At 41.7% G+C, this 22,216-nt stretch overlaps 2 protein-coding genes and 1 long non-coding RNA gene across 13 annotated transcripts in view; 2 read left to right on the top strand and 1 right to left on the bottom strand.

Annotated features, from left to right (window-relative positions):
• FXR1 (FMR1 autosomal homolog 1) overlaps positions 1 to 15,068 on the top strand; it is a 30,706-nt gene extending 15,638 nt beyond the window's left edge. Inside the window, exons 6-18 of one of the 7 annotated variants that reach the window (XM_015291423.4) lie at positions 238 to 331; positions 1,332 to 1,448; positions 1,541 to 1,711; positions 4,592 to 4,670; positions 5,353 to 5,462; positions 6,376 to 6,462; positions 7,077 to 7,134; positions 7,216 to 7,284; positions 8,867 to 9,034; positions 9,700 to 9,900; positions 10,653 to 10,733; positions 13,121 to 13,212; positions 14,049 to 15,068. In XM_015291423.4, coding sequence (XP_015146909.1) covers positions 238 to 331; positions 1,332 to 1,448; positions 1,541 to 1,711; positions 4,592 to 4,670; positions 5,353 to 5,462; positions 6,376 to 6,462; positions 7,077 to 7,134; positions 7,216 to 7,284; positions 8,867 to 9,034; positions 9,700 to 9,900; positions 10,653 to 10,733; positions 13,121 to 13,212; positions 14,049 to 14,219 — 1,498 coding nt within the window. In that variant the 3' untranslated portion in view covers positions 14,220 to 15,068. 7 annotated transcript variants of the gene reach the window in all.
• A 2,670-nt stretch (positions 15,069 to 17,738) lies between these two features.
• DNAJC19 (DnaJ (Hsp40) homolog, subfamily C, member 19) lies at positions 17,739 to 20,797 on the bottom strand. 2 transcript variants are annotated; one of them, XM_003641772.6, is made up of 6 exons: positions 20,720 to 20,797; positions 20,516 to 20,586; positions 20,265 to 20,338; positions 19,749 to 19,825; positions 18,776 to 18,846; positions 17,739 to 17,874 (listed from the first exon to the last, which is right to left on the bottom strand). In XM_003641772.6, the coding sequence occupies exons 2-6, from the start codon at positions 20,556 to 20,558 to the stop codon at positions 17,804 to 17,806; spliced, it is 336 nt and encodes a 111-aa protein (XP_003641820.1). In that variant the 5' UTR covers positions 20,559 to 20,586; positions 20,720 to 20,797; the 3' UTR covers positions 17,739 to 17,803. The 2 variants fall into 2 exon arrangements, with proteins under 2 accessions (XP_003641820.1, XP_422774.1); XM_422774.7 differs by having other exon boundaries at positions 20,516 to 20,567.
• The window catches only part of LOC107054087, a 301,151-nt gene continuing 299,629 nt past the window's right edge, over positions 20,695 to 22,216 (top strand). For 2 of the 4 annotated variants that reach the window (XR_006930991.1, XR_006930985.1), the window contains exon 1: positions 20,695 to 21,434. This is a non-coding gene — a long non-coding RNA (uncharacterized LOC107054087). The other 2 variants (XR_006930989.1, XR_006930984.1) reach the window with 1 other exon arrangement.

Below are 22,216 nucleotides of genomic sequence, written 5' to 3'. Positions count from 1 at the left end.
TTTACTCAGGGGGCAATGAGGCACTGACTGAGCCTCCCAGAGCTGTGGGTGCCCCATCCCTGGAGGTGTTAAAGGCCAGGCTGGGTGGGGCCATAGGCCGTCCAGTGGGTGGCATTACTGCCCATGGCTGAGGGAATGGAACTGCATGATCTTTAAGGTCCCTTCAACCCGAGTCATTCTGTTATTCTCTTTTCTGTTTTGATGCAACTTCTTAAAGTAAGTCATTTATCTCTGTAGATGCGCTAATGAAAATGCACATAAAGATTTCAAGAAAGCTGTGGGAGCATGTAGAATTTTCTATCATGCTGAAACTGCTCAGCTAATAATACTTGTAAGTAACTATTTTTGTGTGAATGTTGCATGAATTTCATTATATCATTTATGGAAGTTCTGTAGCCATCTGTACATTTCTGTGGATTGCAGTCTAACTTCGTGAGCTGTGTAAGCTGTGAGCAGTTTAATATATGCAGATGTATAGGTCTATGGGGGCAGGCCTTTGGAGGGGATTGTAAGTACTGCACTGCAGATAGGCTAAACTTAGGAACAGCTTTCAGGTGTGGAAAACAGTCATAACAGACTGAGAGCTGTTTCAGCGATTGGTATGGGTTGCTCAAAGCTAACTAGCTTACTCTGCTTGAGAGCAGTCGGTTCCACCTGTGCAGTGTTACACTTTGTGCTTTGACCCACAACTGGGTTTCCATGTGAAGAGCTGCATCAGCTCACATCACACACAAGCCTGGGTGTGAACTGGCAGGTGGATAGTGCCCATTAGCAGGGAGCCCAGAGCCTGAATCATAGGGAGGGACCAAACTTGATACTATGTAAACTAAAGGAGCTTTTGCAAAAACAGCTTAGTTGGCCTTTTCAAATGTGAAATTTCTTTACCAGTAAACAAAGCCATTAAGGAATTGTTCACTTAGATTCTTCTGTGGTTGCTTTGTTTTACTAGATAGACTTTTCCTAACATTAGTTTCTCTGCATACTTCTGCTTACTTAATCGTATCCACTTGAATCAGACTTAGGGAGTCAATGAGTGATGAGTATAATGTGGTAGAATAATTCCGTTTGGGACACCAGAGGGAAGGAACTACTGTGTAGATGATAGCAGGGCTTGTAGTGTTAAACATAACGTGAGTTAGAACAGAAAATTGCTGGCTTGGTAAAGATAGTGCTGAATTTTTCATTGTTTGTTTTGTGGAAGAATAATGTTCGTGTAAGTACTGGAAATGTGGGTCGTTCATAATTTGTTTAAATAAGCAGGTTCCTAATTTATCCTTTAAATGTGACTTTCCCTGAAAAATGAAATTTAATGTCCTTTTCCTTTTCTGTAGTCTGCCAGTGAAGCAACAGTGAAGAGAGTGAACATACTGAGTGACATGCATTTGCGCAGCATTCGCACCAAGCTTATGCTTATGTCAAGAAATGAAGAGGCTACAAAGCACTTAGAAGTAAGCAATAGCTAGAAATTCTTGTTGCTTGAAGCAGTAACTATACTTCATGTTGAAGACGTGCACGAGTCTTATTTTCTTTTTTCCTTCAGTGCACAAAGCAACTTGCAGCAGCATTTCATGAGGAATTTGTAGTCAGAGAAGATTTAATGGGACTTGCTATAGGAACCCATGGCAGTAACATACAGCAAGCCAGGAAGGTTCCAGGAGTTACTGCAATTGAACTCGAGGAGGACACCGGTACTTTCAGAATCTATGGAGAGGTAAGGGAGAGCCTTTCATGAATCTGACCAGCATTTTGCTCACTATCTGCGTTCAGAGTGGTGAGAGCTTTACACAGAGCTGAACTGGAAATTGCCCAGTACTCATTTGGATATCCATTTGCACATTTGCATTGTGGCAGGTTGTGCTACATGCAGGTGAAATACAAGACTTTGTTGCAGTGTTGGTTTCCATAAGATGTGCTCTGTCCTAATCAGTCCAAGTGCTGTTGCACAGATGCAGGGTGGCTGCACCATGTACGTCAGTCAACCTGGGTGAGGTATTGTTGACTGCTATCTTAGTTGATGGAATATTTAACTTTTTTTTGGCTTCCTGTGCTGTTCTTTTTGGTACCCTCCCCCTGCCGTCAGCCTGCTGGTTCATGTCTGTGCTTTTTTAATCTCTGTGGTGTCCGTCCTCTAGCTGAGCCAAATACGTTTAGGCATGTATCGGTCTCTTTGTAATTTGGCCACTTAATGCTGGCTTTATTTTGGCCAATTAATGATGGATTAGGTGAAGTACTGCTGGTTTGCCCTGAGTTAGATTCCATTTGTGTATGTCTCTTACCTGATGTGCTTTAAAGCTCACAAGTGCCTATTGACAGCACCTGCTTTGTCCTTCCCAGGCAGCCCAAATATTCCATGTTGCTAAGACTCCTCGGTATATATTGTCTGCTTTTTGCCTCTTTTCTGCTGGTGCTGGCAAGCAGCCAGACCCTAATGCCTAGTGCATGGGCAGGCTGTTTTGCACTCAGAAATGTGTGGGAGTAGTGACCCCGTATCCTTGACATCATAGAGTCTGAGGTCTCCCATGATTATATTTTGCAGTGAGGTTTGGTGTTTCTCAGAGCCAGAATCTTTGAGGGAAGAACCAGGAGATGCATTTGAAGAATATTGGGAAGCTACAAAATTAGATATTAAGCTGTGTAGGATTCTGTTTGTGCTTTTTCCCCGTGTAATCAAAATCACTTAAATTCCGGGGCCCCTCCCCCTTCTGGCTGAGCTCCTCTCGTGTGGTACACAGAAACCACAGTACTGTGAACTTCAGAGCTTAGGTAGTGAGAAGGGTTATCCGTGCTTCTGAAATAATTCGGTTCCTCAGAGGGAGAGAGCCTCATCTGAAACAGAAAACTTTCTGTTAGTGCTTCCTTACTGGTAAAATTGAATTGCATGTGCAATTCTTGAGGTTCTTCCGTGTTATACCTATTTTAAGATACTTCGATATTACATTAACCGTGCCTTTGGATGGAAGGATAGCAAAGTTTTTCCAGGAGACTTAGTCATTGTTTTCCGTTTGGAGTGAAGGCTGTTCTTTGGGACCATTTCATTAACTGTTTCATTTAAAGTAGGAGAATAACATGCTTCCTATTTTATATTTTTGGGGGGGAAAAATGAGGTTCATCACAACAAAAAGCACATAGTTCCTTGCTGTGATGTAGGAAGCACTTATCTGCCTGGGACTGGGCTTCTCAAATGATTGACAGAGGTAATTTTTCCTGTTCAGGAAGGTCTAAAAGAGCTACTGCAACTCTGGAGGGGCTCCCAAACCCCACTCTTGATTGATTGTGAATGATTATGAAGCTCCTGAGGTGGCTCCACCATTTATAATAGATGTGAGAGTCTATCTGCTGTATCTGTATTAGCAGCTGTGTTAAAGAACATTTTCCTTGAAATCTGCAGCCATGCAGTTCTTGTTTTGCACTTTTTAGAACTGTGGTGCTTCAGAAATAGTAGGATTAACACTGGATTTAGGAAAACATCCTGCTTTTAATCTTTCTATTAAGTACTGTGCAAGTAACCTGGATGTGTCCTGATTGTGTGGGGGACTGTATGGAGTAACCAAGCAGGAGCAGGCATATGTTGTCTACCTAGAAGTTAAAAGATAGTTCCTGCTAAGTGGAGTTCTTGGAGGTGTATTTTTTCCCCCTGTGTATATGGTCATTATTTTCCTGTTCTGAATTAGTGGCTGCAAGGACGTATTGAAGACAGAGTTCTGTGCTATTTCATGTTGGGGTGTGAATGAATCATGCTGTATAAAAATTCCAAGTGCTTGCAGCAGAGCATAGATACGCTCTGGGTGTACTGGAGAAGGCCAGGCCTTGCAGCTGTTTTCCTCATTGTGGCTGTTTGTGTGACAGCAGTCACTGACCCTTCTTCTTTCTTTGGGAAAGAGGTGATAACCATACCCCTGAGGGAGGGCACAGAGCTCTCAGTCAATCGTGTCCTCCTTGTAGAGCTCACTGAACGTAAAATTGCTATTGCATGTGATGTCGGTTGTTTTATTTGTTACTGTGAGCATGCAAATAGCTCTGCTTCCTGCAACTACTTCCTGTTTGTCTCTTCTTCCGTGCTTCATTGCTTGGTTCATCTCGAAATCCCCACTGCCCGTAGTTCTCTCCTTAGCAATTTTACCTGTGCCAGAATTGCAGGTTTGTGAGTGTTATGCCTCCCTGGGACTTGGTTAAATTTAATGTAAAGATCCAGGGGCTGGTGGCATCCGCCTCCCGTGTTGCAGAAAGGATGGCAGATGAAAGGGCTGAAGCATCAGTGTGCTCAAACGTTGTCACTGCTGACTAGGTGCTGACTGTGCTTTCACTGGTGGTAATTTTGTGCTGTTTATTTCTTCTTAGAGTATCTGTAGGGCCTGTAGAAATGTATTGTGACTTAATTTCCATCATTTCATACTGAAACTTCAGGAGAGTAATGATAGTTCTTCCCACAAACCAGTGATGGTGTCATGTCTTAGAAAGCTTTATGGCCGAGGTGTGGCCAGAGCCACATTCATTTTGTTTTTTTAGAATGTTTGCTCTTCTGGTGACCTATGGATGTTGCTACAGGGTTTTATTTTCAACATATTGCTTTCATTTTCTTCTAAATTTTCAGACTGCCGATGCAGTAAAAAAGGCAAGAAGTTACTTGGAGTTTGTGGAGGATTTTATTCAGGTTCCCAGGAATCTTGTTGGTACGTAATACTTCATAACCTGTAGGAAGGGAGCGCGCTCAGCATGACTGCATAAAGCTTCAGGTGCTGCTGCCCTGCTGGATTTGCTATTTATATAGAAAGTGATTCATCTTTTACAACTTTGTGCATCAGAGAATTACCAAGAAACTGCATGTTATTTTAACTCTTGAAATGTTTTAAGGGGAGCTCTTTCAGGATTGTACAATCCGATGTAATGGTAATGTTTGAAGCTCAGATTCTAGCAGTGCAAACAAGTTATTTGATAAATTAACTGCGCAGATCTTCTGGAAGTAAATTCCAAAATGTAGTGTGGAAGTACCATATCTGAGTTGCAGGAATGACTCAGGACAATTCTGATGTCATCGCTCCGTAGCAGGGAGTGTGGTGAAATAATTTGGATAAACAGATTATAATACGCATTTTCAAGAATTCTGCTGTCTCATTGCTACTCTGGTTCTGCTTGAAACACGTGTGTAGTGCTGATCTTGGCCAGTACCTGCCATTCTGTGTTTTGTCCTATTTGGGCACAGTGTTCATTTATGTGTATGACATGGGAAAAAATCTTGGGGGGGAAAAAAGGTAGACGGCAAAGGGGAGTGAAGTGACACAGTTCTTAGTACATAAAAACATGTTCAAAATGTTTTGTGTGCTGGTCTAAAATAACTCTCCTTGCTCTGTGAAGGAAAAGTTATTGGAAAAAATGGAAAAGTGATTCAGGAGATTGTAGACAAGTCTGGAGTCGTCAGGGTGAGGATTGAAGGAGATAATGAAAATAAACTGCCTCGTGAAGATGTGAGTACTTCATTTCTTCCTATGACTGCATTTTTATTTTGAAATGACTTATTGTGAATCCTTCAACAAAGAAAACACCAGAAAATATTTGTTTATTTTTATTTTATTTTAACCTTTGTTTTCCGGTAAAAATCTGTGGGGCAAAGCACTACCTGACTGCCTCAGAGTGGACTCATTGTTCCATCTTGGTGTCATTATTCAGTTTGTAACTGTAGACTTCATGGCCTATGCATCCTTGTTTTTCTTGGCCAACCCATAATGGTGATGTTTGTTTTAAGAAACCGTGGCCTCTGTGATAGAGCTGTGCTTATGGATTGTTTAACAAAGCCCATCTTACAGCTTTTTATAGCTGTAGAAATTGATTTTTAGGTATTTTTCAGAATGGCATTGTGCAGTAAATCTTGTATGAAACAGCTCGAGAAAAATACTTGCTTCAGGAGCAAAACCTGTCTCCTATGTACAGTGTAGCTGTATAGCTGCCAACACTGGAAACACTAATTTGGGGTTGATATATTTTAAATATGTGAGAACATAGCATGAAATAGTCTAACAGTGCTTCATCTTGCCGAGTTGGTGTAGTTAACCACGGGGCACTTGTCGAGAATCTATGGATACCTCTATACACATCTGCTGTGATAGAAACATGTGCAGCAATTGTGTTGCAGGGGCAACCAGTGGTACATAGAAACTGTATGTTGAATTACCTCAGCTGGTAGAATAGGATGTTGGAAACTCTATGGGCAGTCTGAAGTCCTTAGCAGATAGGCCCTGATCCCTATCTGTTAGCTGTTTCTAGTGTGTCTCTGCTGCATAAGATTCAGTTACCGTTCAGATTGCTTTTATAAATTAAGCAGAAATTATTTTGATGATAATGTTCTTCTTGAAAGCAAGATTTTGTGTTTTGTTTCTGTAGGGAATGGTACCATTTGTATTTGTGGGTACTAAAGAAAGCATTGGAAATGTCCAGGTTCTTCTAGAATACCACATTGCGTATTTGAAGGTAAGTGTATTTCAGAAGGGGAAAAAAGTTGTTGAGGAAACTTCTATTGGAGTAACAAAATATCTGAATAACAACTTCAGAAGGGTTTGCAGCTGATCAGCTGTTCTTCTGTAGACTGGGATTCGAGGTTTGGTGCCCTGAACCCTCCCCTGCATGTGTTACTTAGGCCTTTTAAAACATGATCATGGCTGCTTCCTACTGTTGGTTCTGAAAGAACTGGACTGCAGAGAGCACTGTTTAAAGTGGCATCTGAGTAGTAGTATGTGATTGCTTTCTCCACATCAGTGTTCTGTTGTTCTGACATGAGTGCTGTGTTGGTCTAGGATGGAGTTTGTAACTGAGTAGCACAGAAACACTCAACCACTTTAAATAGTTTTCTTTGTGTGGAGTTGTGGTGTGGTTGTTACCAAATAATTCCTTAGTTTGAATCAAGTTACGTTGTTTGCTTTTGGAAGTTGACTCAAAAGTGAGCTGAAGCATAGTTAAAGAAGGGTAATACTCGTCTTAAACAGTCTTTAAACGTAGTGATTTAGAATGTGGCTGAAGGGACAGTGGTATTTTACGGGGAGAAGTAACATTCCTTTTTCTGGAATGTCTTGTTTCCATTTATGTAGGAGGTAGAACAACTAAGACTGGAAAGGCTCCAGATTGATGAACAACTGCGTCAGATTGGTATGGGTTTCAGACCTTCCTCTGCTAGAGTTCCCGAAAAAGAAAAGGGTTACACAACTGATGAGAGTACCCTGTCCTCAGTACAAGGTTCCAGATCATACAGCGGAAGAGGGAGAGGCCGCAGAGGCCCCAGTTACACATCTGGTTACGGTAAGTTGGTTCGGTATTGCCTCCGGAGCAGCTATTGAGTGAACCCTCAGTATGCTGTTGAATTCATAACTTCTTTTAGATTTCTTTGTGTGTTGAATAGTTGAGTAAAGGTAGAGTTGAGAATTCAGAATTGCCGTTTTATTTTTCACGTGGCTCAGAAAACCTGCTTGCATTTGCATTTTTGCTGAATTTAAGTGTTAAACTGGAAAAGATGAGTAGAGTGAAGTTGGGTAGGATCTTGGCCTCCAATGGTAGTAGCTGTGACCCAAAACAAAAACAACCAACAACTTGTCTGTGATTGTGGTCATTTGAAGAACATATTTGTGAAAATTTAAGTGAAGTCATTCTAGGTTCAATGCGAAGTTTACTTGGAATCTTCTTTTTCTGTTTGGCCAGATATTAACTGGATTTACTAAAGGTAGCAGGGTAATCTGATGGATTTTGGAATTAACCAGGAGCTGCTGCTCAATTCCCTACAAGCATGCACATCCCCTTCTCATTCAGCAGCATCTGCCCAAATGGAGCATCTTCACCTGAACGTGGGCATATTTCACAAAAATACACAGTGTACAGCGAAGAGAAGGGGAAAAAATTATTCAGTGAATACATCATGAATTACTCTTGATGATCTGTGTGTAGCTCAGTCCTGTTACAAAGTCAGACTGGCTCTTTGAATTGCTCGATCAGTCACAGATCATCCTGGCCAGTCGTGGCATGTTGGTCGGGTTAGTTCTGATGGTAATGCTTGTATTATTTACTCTTGCCTGGTGGATTGTTTAAATAAAAGTAGCTGATATTCAGTTTGTTTATATGCACACAATGTTCATTTGGCAATGTGTGGGTTTTGGCTTTTTTTGTCTTTGGTTTTTTTGGTTGGTTTTTTTTTTTTTTTTGCTGTAAAACAGCAAGAATTGCATGTTAGAGCCATAGGAGTCTGGATGTCTTTATTCCAAAATTGTTAGTAGGGAGAGTTCCTGGATGCTTAAAATAAATAGTAGGTGTTTAATTTCTTAGTAGTAAAAAACTGTGCAGGTTTGGTTAGCTCAGAAACAAAGGGAAGTTATAAGCAATATTTAATATAAACAGCGAAATTGAAGCAGCATTACCGCAGCCAGAAGGGGTTGCTTAGCAACAGCCATTAGCTGTAAGGTGGTGAAGTTGTCCTTGGGAATTTCAGAGAAGTTGCCTAGAAACTGCATCAAATGCCTGCAGTGTATGCACAGCAAATAGCGTTCAATCCTTGATTTATCCACATACATTAATTGCCATTTGAGTAATTTTAGAGCCCTTATTTCTCATCTTACTGCGAACAAACTTAAGAAGCATAGTACTTCGGTGGCTTAAGCTGTATATATTTTTTCGTGCACATTTAAATGTTTTTATTTATAAACTTGCCTCTTTTTATATAGAGTTCATTTTGAATTTGTGTAATTTTATATGTATGTATAAAATATATACAACTGGGCCTGCTGGTTGAGAATCTGAAACCAGAATACGATCCCAAATTTCATATTCACTTCCAATTTTCTTTTCCTTCTTGTACAAGGTACAAACTCTGAGCTCTCTAATCCCTCTGAAACAGAATCTGAGAGAAAAGATGAACTTAGTGACTGGTCCTTGGCAGGAGAAGACGACAGAGAAAGCAGACATCAGCGTGACAATAGACGACGTCCTGGAGGACGAGGACGCAGTGTTTCTGGAGGCCGTGGACGTGGCGGACCTCGTGGTGGCAAGTCATCCATTAGCTCTGGTACTGCATCTCACATGTGTTCTGTTTTCTGTTCCTTGCGTTTTCTCTCTAGCCTTTCAGTACTTCTGAACGTTCCCTTTTTGCACTACAATCTTAATACATTGATATTTCAATGAAGCTCTGTGATATTTTATCATGCACTGTCATTAGATTTCTGCTCATAATCTTCTGCTCATAATGGTCTTCATTTCCTTCCTCTACTATAGACAGGTAATAATGATGTCATTAAATGTTACAAATCTTTGCCATGCTACCAGTGGTTGCCTTTTGAGTTTTCTTTTAGATACAGGAGAGAAGAAATGAGAGAATGGAAGTTAGCATAGTCAAATTCTGATAAAATAATTTGCAACACTTCAATAGTGTCAGCATTACCATCAAGTTAATGAAGTGAAAGGTATATTTTACCCATAAACACCTTTAAGTAAAAAGTTATTTAAGTGTTCCCTTGGAGTCTTTGTGATGCAGTAATGTAAGTGCCACGTTGTGACGTCTCAGAGGGTATATTGCTGGATTAGAGTGTCAGAGAGGAGCCAGTATGCACAGGACTGCAGTGTTTGTACCTTACCATAAGATTGCTTAATGTTTGGAACCACAGATTGAAGCTTGTCTGGAAGATGAAACGTGTCTAACTCAGTATCTTAAATAAAAACTTCTTGTTTGTTTAGTGCTTAAAGATCCGGACAGCAACCCTTACAGCTTACTTGATAATACAGAGTCGGACCAGACTGTGGATACTGATGCCAGTGAATCTCACCACAGTAGCAACCGTCGCAGGAGGTCACGCAGGCGAAGGACTGATGAAGATGCTGTTCTAATGGATGGAATGACAGAGTCTGATACAGCTTCTGTTAATGAGAATGGTTTAGGTATGTAAACGGCTAGTTGATAGTCTCAGAGCAAGTTTGTAAGAAAGAAGTGTTACCCATGTAAGTGTAGTGTTCATTTTTACTAGTGATGAGTCATTGTTCTGTTAAAGGTTGCTGTCTGATTAAAGGAAGACTTCTACCTCCATGGCTCTGCCATGAAATCTCTTGTTTACTGAGCTCCATTAGTACATTCATGCTTTCATATGCCTCTTTTGTAAAACCTATCTGATGGAGATACCAAAGACTAACTTTGTTTCCTGTTTGTACTGCTGTTTTCATAGAAACACGGTGCTGTTATAGATCAGCGTTCTGTCTGTCCTCCGTTACCTCAGTGTCAGGGTAGGAAAGCTGCTTAAGCGGCTGTTAATTCATCTCTACCCAGTTTCTGCTTAAGTAAATTCTCTTTGATACTTATTGGGACGAGAATATAATTTGTTGTTTAACAGTGTAGAAGAAAACCTTATTTTGTGGTTGTGGCTAAAATCTGACATACGGTTATTTAATAAATGAAACCTGAGGTCATTAAGCATATGCCTAAATGTTTTCGTGAGCCAGAAGCAAAATAGTAAAATCTAGCTTTTACTTCATTGTGTATGCTTTCAATATAAATATGTTGTTCTTTCAGCCTGTCTTACTTAGCCTGTTTCTTAGCCTGTCTTTTTTAACAGAAGCAATTTTAAATGCTCCATGCTGAAACTGCTGAAGAATATTTTTCCATCAGAAATAGTTCATGGTAAACTTTGCAATTGCAGATGATAGTGACAAAAAACCCCAGCGACGCAATCGTAGCCGCAGGCGTCGCTTCAGGGGTCAGGCAGAAGATAGACAGCCAGGTAATTCGAGTGAAGCTGTGGGTATTCTCAGGTCAAAAGCATGAGAGAATGTTGTGTCTGCTGTTTTACATATAGCTGCATAATATACAAAGGATAATAACTAATAAGACTACTAGATAAAGATGAAAGATGTTTCTTGTACTAGGAGAACTTTTAAAAGTTCTTAATCTGTCTAATGGAACTAATTTATAATGTCTAACTTTTTGCTTGGAAATACAATTGAAGCTTATGATCCAGTTCTCATTGAAGTCAATAGCCAGTCTTCTGTTGACTTCAGTAGTCCAGGATCAAGACATAAATGAAAGTTCATGATCTGCACTCACTTGCGTCTGCACACTTGCATTGAATGTGACACAACCTTTTCAGCACTGGCTGAGGAGCAGAGGTGGAATGGCAGGCTGTAGGTGCCCTGGCAGAGCTCTGCAAGGGAACCTGCATGGTAACTGCCAGTCCAGAGCTTGATTCAAACTTCTGCTGTCAGTCTTCAGCTTTTGTGAGCATTGTAAATCATCCACAAATTGAGGGTGGGACGGAGGAGGAATTCAAATGAAATTGCATGTTTTCGGTTTTTGTTGTTGTGGCTTGTTGCACTTCTTTTGTGTGTACTAACACTTGAGATGTTAAAGGTGAACTAGCTAATTGCAGTATGACGCCCTGCTCAGAAAACGCTCGTACACGCGTGCCTTAAGGTAGTAACAGAAGGTCTTCTAGATTGACAGGCTCAAAACATCACAACATCACCCACATTTGTGTTCTGTCTATCTGTGTATCATACGATACTGGATTTAGAAGAAAAAAAGGTTGTTGATTCACAATAATTAAAACTTAAGGAGAATAAAAAGTAAGCTGTTACACTTCTCAGCATTCCGTAGTTTGGTAACAAAGTGACACAGTTTACAAAGGGTTAGAAGAGATGACTGGCATCTCTACAAAACAGGAAGCATTTCTCTTTAAAGGCAAGCATTCTAAGAACAGAACCAAATCCCCAGAAAGTTCTCATTTTTTTTCCTGTTCATTTCTTTGTTCAAAATACCACTTCCAATTCCAATAGTAAATATTTTTGAGACTGACAATAAGAGCATTGGTAGTTACACACTTTGTGACAAATGCTCTAATTTAATCATCACACACATTCACTACATCTATAGAGATTGAAATGGTGAGGAGGAACTCTTTCCTCCTAAACTAGGAGTGTGCTTCAGTCATTTAGCAGCTTTTTGTTGCTGTAGTTCCTGGGTTCCTACTACATATGAGATTATTAAGAACTGGTGTTCTACACTGTGTGTAAGACATGCTTCATCTTTATATTAGAGTTGGGTACAGAACATCACTTAGAGAAGTCTTCTTGTGCAGAAACTCCCTTGGTCTCAGCAATAACACAGGGGCCCAGTTAAGAGCCTAGTTAATGTAACAGAGAACTTGTGTTATGCTTGCTCTGCTGATACAGGATTCTTACACAGGAAAATAGTTCACCTGAATGCATGGTATACTAAATACAATTGACTGTACTGTTAGTAGATAATGCTTGCCAACTCTAATATGCTTTAGCTCATCAAAGATACAAATGTATATTTAAATTTGTAGTACTGTATATTCCAAAAATAGAATTGACTCTCAATTGTTGTGGTTACGAGAGGGCGGGATAAGACAAAACCAAGCTACAAGAACATGTGCTGAGGTGGTAAGAAGAAAGGAGGTCAGAGAACCCCTGGCCAGCATCCAGTAAGTGTAGCCATAGCAGTGCAAGCGTGGCTGTCCTGCTTTTGAGTACAGGCTCACTCATACAGAGCCACCTCGAGTGCCTGTATGCACAGCAGTTGCCCACCTGCCCACAAGCCAGAGGTGGATTGCCTTTTGAGTACCAGGAGGGTGAGTTCTCTTGTCAGTTGCTTCATGGAAGTAACAACGATTTGAATGCTGCTCTGTCGTAAGTGATAACATACTCTGAACCTCCTCCCCCAATTCATTTTGTATTTTAACCTGCATTCATTTTATTAGTGTGAAATTGATCACTACTGAAGATAGTTAAAATCCCAATAAAAAAGTGTATGGGTATAAAGAGCCTGCGGTCTTGATCTCCCAAAGTCAGGTATAGAAATCCCTTCTTTTCAGATAAAATTTACAATCAGGACAGAAGCACTATTTTATTAATTGATTTCAAGATTCTGCCTTCAGCTCATCACCAGCTACCACAGATTTTGGTGAAAGTTTTACTTATTAACATAAAAGCACAGATCCTTGCTACGTAGTTGATAACCTGTAAGAGTGAAGGCCTTTTGTGAGGTAGCTCCCAGTGATAGCGTGACTGCGTAGAATAAGGATATGAAGTTTTAATGCTAAATTAAATATCTAATATGAGCATCACTAATTTTTTTTTCCTTGAACAGTAACAGTAGCTGATTATATATCACGAGCTGAATCTCAGAGTAGACAGAGAAACCCTCCGAAGGAGACGCTAGGCAAAACCAAGAAAGAAGCGGTAAGAGGATTTTTAATGTACATTTCCTTTTCTCTTCCCTTGCAGGAAAACAGTGAAGGAATGCTTGATTGAGATCGTTGTCATTGGAGTGCTCTGAGTTCGAGCACAAATGGTTAAAAGTAACACTGGTTCAGAGTAACCAGAACTGAGCACTAACTTGTAGAATTATCAGTGCAGGCTTCAGTAATCACTAGAGTGCTTAAAGGACTTCACGTATTGTAATATATTTATTACTGTAGCATTGCATGATAAAAGTGAGCACTCGTCTCGCTGGATGAGTCTTGAGAATTAATCCTTATAACACTGTATAGATAGAGGAGGGGTGGTCTGATGCCTAGTGACCTGTGCGACCTGTTGTAGAAAGAACCGGTGGTACAGAAATCGTTACTTGAAATGTTCTGAATGGAACAAAGTGGCATAAATGTGTTATAAAAACAATATTCAAAGCCGAAATATTTTGCTCCTAAGATGACGTTGAATTTATTGCTGTTATTTATTGTTGAATTGAGCCAAGTGAGGTCTGTTAATTTGTGATCAGCAGTCCAATCTTACTGCAGACTTTGAAAGGGGTATGGACTCATCTGTTCAGTTAACTACTTTTTTGACTTGGAAAAACTGGCACGGTTTTCTCACTAGCTTCCAATACAGAAGCATTCTATAAAATGACAAAGATTGGGATGCTGTAAATGATAGAATAGATGCAAGTAAACAACACAGATCTCCTGTTTCAGTGTTGCTGTGTGAGCCAGAGGGGCATTTACATTGCATTCTGCATTTCTACTGATTCTTCTAATGTTATTCTGTATTTCTCTTTCTTTCTTTCTTTCTTTTTTAAGACAAAAGATACGATTGATGAAAATAGCCCTTCTGAAAAGGCAGTGAATGGTCCGGCTACCCCTGCTGTGGATGAGCCTTCTAAATTGCAGCACAGCCCTGATGAAAAGAAAGTTACTGTTCAGGAGGAGGGAAATAATCAGGAAGAAGCAGTGCTGAATGGTGTTTCATAAACTGAAGTTCCTAGTTTACAGTTCTTCTACATTACATTTAAAATAGTGCTTGTATAAGCTTGCCAAAGATAGAATATGGATCGCCAGTCTTGACACCGCACTTTCAGTTCCTCCATTTTGGAATACAGAAAGGGGAGGGATCCTGAAGAAATCATATGTTAAACATACTTTGACACCTACTGTGTTATAAATATATCATCAGATGTGCCTTGAGATAGTATATGTAACATTTAAATAAACAAAATTGCTGGCTATAGGAAATGTTATTTTGTTTTCAAAATACGGCAAAGATGTGAGGGGGATCCCTAACATAATACTCTTTATGAAAGCATTAGCTGCTTTTGTTACATTTTTAATAATATGCAACCACTTCTTCACCTGAGGAATACTAGAAAGAAATGCAGTCTAAAATATTTTGCACTGAAATGTAATTTCTCCATTAGTTTAGTCTGGAAACTGGTCTGTTTTAATACATGTTTTTTAAATGCTGTATGTAGAGGAAAAATCTGCAGACCACTGGAATACATTTGTTAAAATTCTCATAATCTGCAGGGATACTGGGTGACATTGGCAGTGACTGTTCTACATTGAGGCTTTGTTTGGTTTATTTATTAAACTGTACAGTATTTAAAAATCAAACATAGCTTTAGTTAACACTAAGCTGAATTAGTCATGTCCATTAAGACATAACCTGAACTACTGAAAAGATCAATTTCCAGAAAGTTTATTCTGTATAAACTACATATGTTAGTCCTTAGTAGAGTATTTTTATTTTTGTTTTGGTTGTTTGATGTGCAATATGTTTTTTTTGTATGCTGGTAGTAAAAGAAAATAAACTTTGATCTTCCATCTGTTGACTGTTTCTATCAGAAATTTAAATTGCTGTCGACTTAAGGTTTTCAAGCTGCCAACCATTGCAACTTACCTGCCAGGCAGCTTGAACCTCTTAACTCTTCTCTAAGTTTTCTAAAGTGCTAACTTTAACCTTGCATTAAGGTGATAATGTAAAACATCAGTTAACGTATCTAAAAACAGACCGATATTAAAGAATTGCATAACCTGACTAACATATATAGGAACTGAAGTAGGTGTAGTTTCTGAGAAGCCAGAATAATAATATACTAACAAGTCTTTTTCTTGTGCATGAGCAGGAGCAACGAAGCAGACAGACGTGAAAAGAGATCTGGCAAGTAAGGAGTCATAAGAAACCAGAGCAGTTACCACAGTGCTGAAAGCTTTACTGATTTAGAAGGAAAATTATCTTACCTGATTTGGCAAAAAGTGAGAAAAGGCAAAAGTACTGCACAGTGTGTGCATCCAGGTGCTATGCTTCACACAGCTAGGGAAGAGTTGTACCATCTAAGTTTTCAGGTAATCATTTCACTGAAGGGCATGTGTGGTTTAATATGACTTTGTGTTAAGACTAAAGTCTCCTGGAGAACAAACTGTTAAATCGTTGTAACTGAAGCAAACACAAGTGTCAGGACAATGGTAGCTACAAGGGGGAGGGGGGGAAAAGCTGTAGAGAAGGATATGTTTAACAACCATCAAGGTTACATGACAGTAAGGAACTTCAGTAGTTTTTATTCGGTGTAGGCTTTGAAAGATGCATTTTGTGAAGCTGCTGCATGCCCTTCTCGTAGGTGTGTGGGGTTTGTTTGTTTTTTTTTAATTCTGCTTTAAGTTCTGTAGTAAAGCAAAGTATCCCTGTCTTCTGTAGGTTCTAAACACTTTTATTTAATGGCTGTGTTACTGATTTTGGTACTCTATTCTAAAGGCACATAAGCTTCCTGTATTGTTCTGATACTACTGAATGGCTGTAGAATTAGACTACAGCAGTACAGCTACATAGAAACTGAAGTTCACACAGAGTATGTGACACTACTTACAGTACTTACTAAAATGGTGGCAGAGTTCTGGAAAAACTAAAGCTCTAAAATCCCGTGTCAACGAACAGACAGCGTTAACCACTGTGTATGTTGTACAGCTTTACCATAGTTGCAGAAAGGCTGGAAAGATTCTTGGAGCATGGGAAGACTGTGGCCCCACTTTAGACACCGAGGACAGCTGCTGGTGTTTTGTTCAGGTATCTTAAATGGATTACGCAAGTAAAGCAGTTAAGTCAGAAGGGACCTACAAAGCTCATCAACTGCCTGACCACTTTCAGGCTAACCAAAAGTTAAAGCATATTCTCAGGATGTTGTCAGATGCCTCTTGCCTCACACCTGGCAATGTTCATCAACCACCTCACTGGGAATCCTGTCCCAGTGTCTGACTACCTTCATGGTAAAAATTTGTCTTAATATCCCACTTGAGGTTCCCCCTGGGCCTGGTACAGCTTTGTGCTGTTCCTGCACATGGTGATACGGGTTTCAAGGTAGAAGAAAAAGCACCTCCTTCTGTTTCTTCTCAGGATGCTGCATAGAGCAGCAAGGTTATGTCTTGGCCTCCTTTTCTCCAGACGAGGCAAATCCAGATGCCCTGCAGCTCCTTCTTCCTGGACACACTTCCAGCTCTACCAGCTTTGCTGCCCTCTGGACATTTTAAAGGATCCTAACATTATTTTTTTTCATGTTGTGGAGCCCAGAACTGTATACAGTGTTCCAGGTGAGGCCACACCAACACTGAGGTGGAAGAAATCACTGCTTACAAGTGGCTGGCTATGCCTGTTTAATGTGTGGGTTTTAATACACCCCATGATGCAGTTCGTGCTCTTGGCTGCCAGGACACATTGCTCGTGAGCACACTGGCACTTGGCACAACTAAGTTCCCTCATGCCAAGCTGCCCTTCAGCCACTTGTCTCCCACCGTGTAACTGTGTGCAGCATTGCTCTGTCCCACATGTGGTACGTGGCATTTTCCCTTGAACTTGAAGTAGATTATTGTCCAATGCTCCCGTGTATTTAGATGTCTGCCAGGCCTCTCATCGCTCAAGGGAGTCAGCTTTGTAGCATAAGATAATGGATAAAACTACAGTACTAACTAAAGGTTTGTAACTTACTGCCGTAAATTGAAAGCTACTAGAAAATCTAGGGCATCCAGATTCCCCAACAACAGTTAAGAAGCTGAACCATCAACTGAGTATGTTCAGTTTCTTATACTTTATTTCTTCATCCAGAAACAACCACTTCTCCTTCTCTCTCCTACTGCTTTTTGTTAAGTAATTACTGTTTTTTTCTACCCCCTCCCCACACTCTTTCATCATGCTAACTTTGGCACATGACAGAATAGCAGCATGAATTTCAAATGTAACTAGTCTAACAAAAATTAGGTAACAGCATGTCAGCATCTGGTAACATGCAGGAAGACCTGACCAAGCCAAACTACCGCTCTTCTATGCAGAAAATACTTCTGAGTGGCAGCTTTCATCGCTTACTGAAGAACAGCTCTGAGAACCTCAAGCTTCACTCCCTCACACGTTTCCCCAGAAGTGACTAAGAAGTGAGCACAGAGGGACGTAGCTCCCCTGATTAGTTTTTCAAGCCTCATTTGTATCAAGTCATTGATTGAGATTCGTACTTGCCTTAAGCTGTTTATAAGAAACAATCATTTATACAAGCAAAACCTCTGATTTTATCTCCAATTCATTTTTTAGCTTGGTCTTCCAGCAAATCTTTAGCTTCATTGATTTTGGCTGCTACATATGGAGAACCACCTAGAAGAAAGACAAGCTCATGTCACGTCAGATGAAGAAAGCATTTTCTTTGTAGGTCATTACTAGTCCTGCACTACACAAAAAAGTGTGAAAGATACTCAGGTTAAAGAACAAACTGCATTATGACTGAAGCCATTCGAGTTTACACATGCAGTGACTGCAGTAGCCAGATGCACAGGCAGCTCATCGTTAGACTGCTTTTAGTTTAACAAAGTTCAGTTTTTATCATTTAAATAAAGGAATTGGTCAGTAATGACTCAGTAAAAAGAAGTTTGCTGGGAATACTCAAGTGTTAAACTACCCCATCTGCAGATAAATCTCCCTGTTCCAAAGTTAGGCTACAAACTGCTACTGCACTGATGGACTAGTTCAGCATTTAAACATGATACGCAAATAGCTTAATGAAAATCTTAAAACATTTCATTGTGTAAATGCACTGCAATCGTAACTGATCCTGAGCTACAAAGATCTGTAGTGCGTATGCCTTTTGCAAGTACTAAACTTAAGTCTATTGCCTTTACTTTTGCTTAATTTAGCTTATTTAGGTCATGAGAACACGTAAGATGCTCCTAAGTCTTTGAAAAGCTATTCTTAGGTTTTGCATATATTCAGTAAAGTCAATTCTGAAATAAGTTCTGCTAGATATTAACTATGCTAATGATTTGGCGTTTCAGATAAAGCAAATAAGCTGACCTGCTCAATCTTTCTGCTTGTTTTATACCATTCAAACACACAAATATGTTCCAAAATCATACAAGTTTAGGCAGCCTAAATATTTTTTACACTCAGTTTGTGTTTTTTTTATTTAGCAGCCAAAGTATTCACATCACTTCTACGCAGTTCTTCTCTTCATGGGTTAAAAACATGTATTAGTTGATCAATATGAATTACTTTTACCTACCTTTATCTGGATGATTCAGAAGCATGATTCGTCTATGAGCTTCTCTAATTTTACTTCTGTTGGCTGTAGGGCTAGTTTAAAAAACAGAGGGAAAAACTCACCTGAGGGAAACATAAAATCCCCCAGGTCTTTACAAGAGGTCTTCAAACAAGTAAGCACTTTTTTTAGCCATAGTATTTAAGTCCTGGAGAGGGTCCCTTGGGTCTTTCCAAAATACCTCCTTCCCCAAGAAGATATACTACAGCAGTCTAACAGACTGAGGAACATTCACCCACGCTTGAAGGTTTTGCTTATTTAGCTCCCACTGGAACCTGAAAGTCCTAATCGAGTCCTGTCTATCCCTGACAGAGCTCTCTGAAGCACTGGTGTGAGAATTCATCCTGAACTTGAATACTCAGCTGCAAACAAAGCTATGCTGTAACATTTTTACTGGGACAACCCTGGAGAGGTTCTTTATTTATTTTAACTCTTAGCATGCAACCTTCCCAGTTGGAAGTTACCTTCAGGGAAGAATGGTTCTTAGTCTGTATGTTATTAGATTAACTTACATATTTGGTTCTGAGGCTAAGCTTCGGCAGGGACAGTTAGTATACTCATCTGTAGGACACCTGACAGCAAGCGATGGATTTACCCAGCAGGCAGGAAGTAGGCACGTACAGCACCTTCACAATGAAATTCACCAGAACTGACAGCACTCCCTGTACAGAGCCAACATCAAGTCCAGAAAATGGCACATTTACCAGGGCCTGTATCTGGCTTTTGAACGTGCCTGGGACTTACAGATGTAGGGGAGCCTAACCAGCTAACTCTATGTGCATCCAGCAGAAAATCTCAACTAAGCACAGAAAAATCAAGAGATGTTTCTCTGTATTTCCTGGCTTGGCAGTGTTGTTCTCAGGAGAAAGCAGGCACAAGACAGTCTTGAGCAAGATATATCCTTTTTACCTTCCATTTACGATTAATTTCCTTTTACCTCACTCCTAGTATTAGGGCTGCTTCTCGTTTAGTCATTTTGGGTTCAAATCCACCTCTGTAATAACCACTGAAGTCCTGAAAGGAAAAATGTGTTAGTTTTAAACACAATGATGTAAGTTTAGCTCTATTGGCTATAACTACTCTGCCTGCCTTAACAGCTGCTGAGCTTCACTCTCTAACAGTGCTGGGCAGCTTCTTTTGCACTTAGGAGTGAGAAAATCCGTTTTTGTTGTGTCAGTGAGTACTTAAAACTCGCCAGAACAACTTCTCTATCAAAACAGAATCATTAATGCTGGAAAAGGCCTCTAAGATCACCAGGTCTAACCGCCCACCTACCTCCGTACTGACCACTAACTACATCCCAAATTAATCAACCACCACCACAATCACAGGCTGATATTAGTAATACAATTACATTTAGTTCCAGAAGACAGAACACTATGTGGAAGCAGGAGTCTGCAGCTGCTCCATTTTGTCAACTGGTCGCTAAGAAGATAGCAGTGACGCGACGTACCGCTTTGGGCAGGTTCTGCAGCACTTGCTTCATCTGGGGCTCCATTTGCTTCATGGCTCTCAGCGCATAACGACCTTAAAGAAACGAGCGTTGAACACGTCTCAGTCTGAGGCGTCACAGAGACGGGGCAATTCGGCGCCACCGACGGCGTTACCAGAACGCGGAACAGCGGTCTTTTCGGGCATAAAAGAACTTGGCTCTTTCGCGTGCCGACCTCCCGCAGCCCCGAGGCGGGCGCCGCCCCCACGCACCTGCGAAGCCCGCCGCGGCGATGGTCAGCCCGACCGCCACCATGGTCCCGGCCTGCGGGGAAACGGAGCCTCTGTTACCAAAGGGAAAGAAAAGAAGGAAGGGCGGCCTGCGGAGCCGGGCTGGGCAGCGCGGAGAACGGGGAAACGGCCGCGCCCCTCACGGGCACGGGGGCCTCGCTGCGGAGCGCCCCGCGCCGCACTCACCATGGCCCCGACTGCCCGGCCCCGCACTGCCCAGCGCCGGCCGGAGCGCGCGGAGGCCGCGGCACGGCGCGGCACGGCGCGGCACGACAGCTGCCGTAAAGCGAGGCGGGGCGGGGCCGCCGCGTGCTTCGCTGCGGAACGCCTCTGCGCTCCTTCGTTATGCAGATCGGTGACGGTGTGCCCGACGTTGTGACGGCACGCGTCTGTGTTTGGAAATGCTCTTTGCTCTCCCATCCTCGCCCCGTCCCGCTGCTCGTTTTTCCCCCCGTGCTCCTGTGCCGACACATCACCGCAGACTCGGCACGCTTCGCCCCGGTGGGGCCTCCCCTGCGCTGCCACGTGCTCTTCCCGACGGACTGCCTCGGTATTCCATTGCTGAAGGCTGCTACAAAGCGAGGGGGAGTTACGGCTCTGGCACTCGTGTTGGAGTGCCGTCAGTAGCGCGGTGCCTCCGCTCGTCCTGCGTTGGCCCCCGATGGCGGTGGGATGGCAGCAGGGGTCGAACCTTCCCAGTGCTCCGCTGCGCGCGGCTGCCGTGCGATGGACGGCGGCAGAGGGGCGGTCGGACAAAATGGTGTCTGGCGCGGAAGCGCGTGAAGCAAACGTGCGTCACTGAACTCCTCCTCCGTGAGGGTCCGATGGCGCTCGCTGACATTCCCTAACGCTCGCTGAACGTTTATGGAGACCAACCGGCACGTGTGAGCACGGTGCGGAGGTGGGTGGTGCACTTCAGCGGTGGCAACACCATGTGACATAGAAGCCGTGTGACATAGAAGCCACGTCCCGGATGGCCACGCGCGGCTGTTCGTTACAAGCAGGGCACGCGGGTTCAGCGCTGGCAAAAATGCACTGCCGGTGGTAGCGGCTGTTTGAAAAATAGGACTTTGCAGCTGAGAAGGTGCTTTATCAAGTGGAGCTACTGTGCTCTTTCTATCTGTTGTAGTTTCCATGGAAATAAATAGGAAGCATTACTTGCAGAGCAGCCTACATACTTTTTAGCTTCTCTTTAGCTCTGAGCACACTTTGAATATGCTATAACTTCATTTTGGCTTTGAATTATTTTTTCACCTATATTTTAAGTGCTTAAATTTACGCCACCTGTATTGGTGCTGACACATGTTTGTCTCTGCTGTGAAACTCAATATATTGAGTGGCAGCAAAGCACACTTGTGCCAACTGTAACAGAGAAACTGGAAAGGAGCAAAGCCGTTCTTTGCACTGCCTTAATGAGTTGTGAATCCCCAAACAAAGGTCCCAGTTCTATGGTTTCGCCATATAGAGATAGTTGCAACATGAAGGCCTTTGCACACTGTGCATTCAGATATACCTCAGAATCTGCTGCTCTCCCAGCTGGAGATGAAACATCAGCATTGTCAGCCAGCAGGGAAAACTTAAGTGGAGCAAAGTGCAGAAGTCAGGGGAGGAAGGAGAAGAAAACTCTGTCCATCATACGTAAAACAGGATTTGAACTTGTCCCCCCAGAATGGTAGAGGTGTA

Source organism: Gallus gallus, chromosome 9 (genome assembly GCF_016699485.2).
Source record: "Gallus gallus isolate bGalGal1 chromosome 9, bGalGal1.mat.broiler.GRCg7b, whole genome shotgun sequence".
Lineage (NCBI taxonomy): Eukaryota > Metazoa > Chordata > Aves > Galliformes > Phasianidae > Gallus > Gallus gallus.
The sequence above is the reverse complement of the archived record's forward strand: the minus strand, read 5'-3'. Positions and strand labels throughout refer to the sequence as shown.